The following is a 4895-nucleotide window of genomic DNA, read 5'->3' as shown; positions in this document are numbered from 1 at the left end:
TGGAGTGGCCCTGCCGCCCGTGCCATGCCCAGACTCCAGAAGGAGCAGTCCCCCATGTGCCCAGGCAAACGGTAGCTCGGCTGCCAGCCAGAGGCACCAGAAGGACGAAGGAAGCAGCTGCTGCAGACTCGCCACCCCTACTGTTCCTGCCGCTGGTGCCACCTGCGCTGGATCTGCCACCGCTGCCTCACCTCGCCTCACCCCCCCGGCTCCAGGAGGACGTGAGCACAACATCTTTTTTTTTCCTTCTCTTTACCGACCGGGTACATGTACATATCCAGTTTTCCACACACACACACTGAAAACTTTTACAGTAAAATGGTATTTTAAACACACAATCTCCGAGAGGAGCTTATCAATCGGTTATATATCCGGTGGAAGCAAGCCGGCCCCAAGCCAGGGATGGACCCACCGAAATAATTAAGAAGGCTATCTTTAATATATAATCTGGTGTCAGAAAATCCTGATAAACAAACAGGGCGATTGTGCCCTGAGATAAGGCAGCTTCGACCCAAAACCGGGTTTGGACCGCGACAAAAAGGGAAGAACGATGGTAGGAAGAGAAAGGAATATACCAGAAGCAGTGGGATATGTGCAAATCTACTGAACATACACAAGACACAATCTGCATCACTGGCAGGCCCATTTTATGCTGCTCTACAAGTGTGCAGTACTTCTTTATCTGGCTGAATTCGCATTTTAGTATGATTTTTCATTTTAAAAGAAGCTCTGCAGTTTGGTAAAGGAAAAAAGAGAAGGCTATCCCTACACAATCATAATGGAAGACAGATGGCAAAGAACTGTGAGATCAGTGAATGATAAAGTACACCAGACTACAGCAATAACCTCTAGCAGATCCAATTATCTCTGATTTTGCTTGAATGACTATCACAGCTTTGCAGCCTTTGTAGCAATAGAAGATGTTTTCCCTTCCCAGGCTTGTGGTTCCTATATTAAATCAGTCACATTTACAAACAAATCTGTGCTTTCATAATTCCCTTCACTAAATTCTTAACAGGGCCAAAGGCCTTTCTGTTACACTGCAAGTCCATTTCTCCACAGATGCTTTGTAGATGAGATGCCTCTCTTCAGCTCCTGTTTTTCTGCTTCAGAAAAACATTGCATTTGCAAAGGTTGCAAGGGCTGTGACATCATCAGAACTTCAGGTAGTGTCCTGGTTTGAGCCAGGATGAAGCCAATTTTCCTTTTACTGATTTTTTTTCCTTCAAACCAGGACATAAAGGAAGTTGGGCAGAGGACGACTATTGGTACCTTACAAAATGCTATATAAATTACCACTCTTAGTAGATGTGCATAGATTATTTTTTTCCCTGGAACTGTATATGGTCAAAGCAAAACCCCTCAAAATGTTGCTCAAGAAAAATCTATAGTTGATCCTATCTCAGCACAGGATCTCTGGATTCCCCCCCCCCAGTTCTTCCACTTACCTCTTTCCGCTGTATCTCAATTATCAGTGTGTGGAAAAACAGAACACAGATATTAAATGTATTTTTCTTTTATTAACTGCTCATTTCCAAATAGCATTGATGTAATAATTTCCTTGTCCAGTCTAAACTCTATTTTAGTGGTACTAGCTGCTTTTCAGGGGCTTCACTATTTTTCTTTTTATAATTTGTTAAGATTTTTACATCTCACTGTTAATGGAATCTCTCAGGAGGAATTTCATTGAGAAGAAGGTGAACTAATAAACAGGATACAGCAAGTGTAAACAGGCATGAGGACATAGAGGCTAAAATCACTTTTTTGAGGCCTTTTTACTGTACAAGAAAAAAGAAAACAAGAGTTCAACTTGCCTCCATTCTCAGACTTCTCTGAAATGCTAGATATTTTCCAATAAGCTTTCATCTGGTCTGCATTCCTGTAAGAGAATGGTAGCTTAGTTATAAGCACCAATTTTTAGAATATTATTTCTCTAGATTTATGCTGGTACCTTACAGACCATGCACATATAACCTACATCTCCTCAATGGAGGTTTATTAAAATATTTGATCATTTTAAGGTGAGTGTGTGGAAAACTACAAAGCAAACAAGAAAACAGAAGGGCATGTCTGCATTGCCCCTGAGCTTGCAGCAGAGCTCATACGTACATATCACATTTTATACGGTTAACATTGTCCTATGCCCAGATTATGGCTCCACAACTCAAAACCCTCCGTGGTCTCAAAGAGTAAGGAAAGGCCAAACATGCTGGAAGCAGTTTCAAAGCTGGGTCTTTATGCTTCATGACAATATTGATTGCTCTCCCCTATGTGAGACTCCTGGCTGTGTGAATTTTATTCCATTTCCATTCTAGCAAACGTAGTTGACAGAAGTGACTCAGGGTTTAAGCTAACTACTGACGCTGTAAAGGGGCAGAAAAGGGTACTGAAGACCACAGTCTCTAAACTGACAGGAAATTTTAACTCTTCAAGCACTTTGCAGCTGTTCCATCAAAGTCAACAACTTAAAGCTGTGAGCAGCATGAAGTGCTGATAGGTTTGAAACTGCCTTTGGAATTGGTGTAGCAGGAGTGAAATGCTCACACATGTAGCATAGATGGTAGTGGTTACTTGCAGGAGGTCAAATGATAAAACATTTTTTCTTCAAAACCCCACCACTCAACCCTCTAGACCAAACATATAGCAGGAGAAACATACTAGAGTTGCCTAGGACATGACTGTATGTCCTGGTTTGAGCCAGGATGAAGCCAATTTTTCTTTTTACTGATTTTTTTTTTCCTTCAGTAAGCTTTCTTGTAACTAGCAACAGTGTGTTCTGCTAGGCTGATAAGACAGTGGAATGTTTTTCTAACTACTGAGGCTTCAAGGTCGCATCTTCACTCTGCTGGCTCAGACACTACGGGGAGATCTGTGACCCCCCCATAAGAGGCTGAGTTAGACAGACAGCAAAATTGGCCAGAGATATTCCATTCCATATATCTACGTAAGCTCAGAGGAAGGTCAGAGATTACAGAAGACAACTTCCTTCCTCCTTCTTCTTCCCTTCTCTTCTGTCCATGGCCGGCGTCCAGAGAGGACTCTCTTCATCCATCACTGTCGACTCTTAGGCTCGAGATCTGCTGACCCTCATCACTCTCCACTTTCTCCAGCAGCAGCTCCGGGATTCCTCAGGACTCTTCCCAGTTCAGGGAAGTGCTGTGGGAGTTGCTGGGGTGGGGGGAGGCGAGAGGCTTTTGCCCATACCTGAATATATCTGTATATAATTGTATATATTTTCTTGTATCATTCATTAGTGTTTTAATTAAAGCTGTGTAGTTTAGTTTTCAATCCAGCCAAGTCTCTCTCTTTTTCTCTCTCTCCTTCCCTACCTGGGTGGGAGGGGATCGAGAGCATTGTTGTCAGACCTGAGTCAAATGGTGACAACATACTTTATTTCACTTGATCCCAAACTACTGTGTATCAAGCCAGATTTCACATAGAAACATATACAAAAGGAAATACAGTGCATCTAACACAGCAGGGAAGAGGAGAGCCAGAGCGATGAAGTTTTCCTTATGGAAGAAGGAAGCTTCAATTATTGGTTGCAGAGGCAGGACATTCTATTAGGAGTCCTTCTTTGAGACTTCTGCATGAAGAAAGAGCAAGAAGAGGCAAAGTGCCTAATGAATTATTAGGAAGATACCTAAGGACTAAGGATCTTAGGGGATGAGTTGCAACATCCAGTTTCCTTCAGTTTTCCTTCCTTTGGGTTGCTGTGACAATGGCACACGAGTGTTTGGAAAGGGAATAAAGACAGATCTTTTTAACCTTCCCTGGTATCCCAAGCCCTAGTCTGTATTGAGATTATACCTGGACTAGAAATTGTGCCCACAACCATAGTAGATTCCAATTAAATCTGTGGTCTGGGAAGGCTCCAGATCATATGGTAGAACTAAATAGAGAGCAGAGGTGGGCTGCTTTTCTTGCTTACTGCTAGTCCTCTGCTCTGTTTCTGCTGTTCCCACCTTGGAAGCCTGTTAACACTAACCTGAATCACAAGGGAAAACATATTCTCTTGATGTGTGCTCATCTGTAGAAACAAAAGAGAAAGAAGGGTGGTGAGCTGCAGAAGTCTCTTCAGTATTTTCAAGATAGCTAAGGAGCAGAAAGAATGGTAAATTGACAGAGAAGATTTCTCTTCACAGATTTAGATTGAAGCTAAAGGAAATAAAAACCACAGTCATTTTGAACACATACAGACCCCAACATAATTGTAGTCCCAGGCAGTCTCATATCAAGAACAGAAAAGCAGGTGATTCTGCTACTTGGATATAGTTTTGTACAGAGCTTAGAGCTGCAGGAGGAAGTGTACTGGAATGAGGGAGGTAAGAGGAACAAGGGACAGACAGGACTGTGTCTGAGTGGAAGTAATAAGAGTTATTAACCTATGCCAGTGAAATCTCACCTGGTTTGTAGTAGTCATAGACATGCACTATTGATGCTTTCAGGTTCTGTACTTCAGCATCTTGTTCCACTGAGAAGTGAAGCTTCAGAGAAGTCTTACCCAACTGGAGACAAGAACATAAGTGAGCAGGGAAATGAACTGACAAGCTCAGTCACCTACACACCAACTTTAGTCCCACTTCACCAGAGATTTTTTTTCTACCTTTCTTCCACCCTTTTCTTCTTCTGCCAAAATTTTAGCCTACTTGACCTGAAGATTTGTATTTCTGATCTCTGAGAGTCCCAGTGCAAAGTACTGTAGTAGCTACTATTTGAATGGCAACTCCCTGTGTTCTTCCTCTTACCTCTTCCAAGTAGATTGTGACTTTGTCTGGTTTTATCTCTGTCTTTTTCACCACAGGTATCTTCTCCAGCTGTATAGGAAGACAAAATATGAGCTTTTCAGATTTGGAACAAATGTCCTTGAGCTGTGTTCCTACTTTCAGCACTTG

General features: G+C 42.2%; 1 protein-coding gene across 1 annotated transcript in view; it reads right to left on the bottom strand.

Annotated features, from left to right (window-relative positions):
* Window positions 1-3563: 3563 nt before the first annotated feature.
* The window catches only part of LOC104393533 (alpha-2-macroglobulin-like protein 1), a 30475-nt gene continuing 29143 nt past the window's right edge, over window positions 3564-4895 (bottom strand). Inside the window, exons 34-37 of the mRNA XM_010003035.1 lie at window positions 4749-4817; window positions 4406-4508; window positions 3989-4030; window positions 3564-3586 (exon numbers count right to left, since the gene is read on the bottom strand). Coding sequence (XP_010001337.1) covers window positions 3564-3586; window positions 3989-4030; window positions 4406-4508; window positions 4749-4817 — 237 coding nt within the window. The remainder of the gene's footprint in view (window positions 3587-3988; window positions 4031-4405; window positions 4509-4748; window positions 4818-4895) is intronic.

This window comes from Chaetura pelagica, unplaced genomic scaffold, assembly GCF_000747805.2.
Source record: "Chaetura pelagica isolate M959 unplaced genomic scaffold, ChaPel_1.0 scaffold117, whole genome shotgun sequence".
Lineage (NCBI taxonomy): Eukaryota > Metazoa > Chordata > Aves > Apodiformes > Apodidae > Chaetura > Chaetura pelagica.
This window is presented reverse-complemented; position numbering and strand designations above follow the sequence as displayed.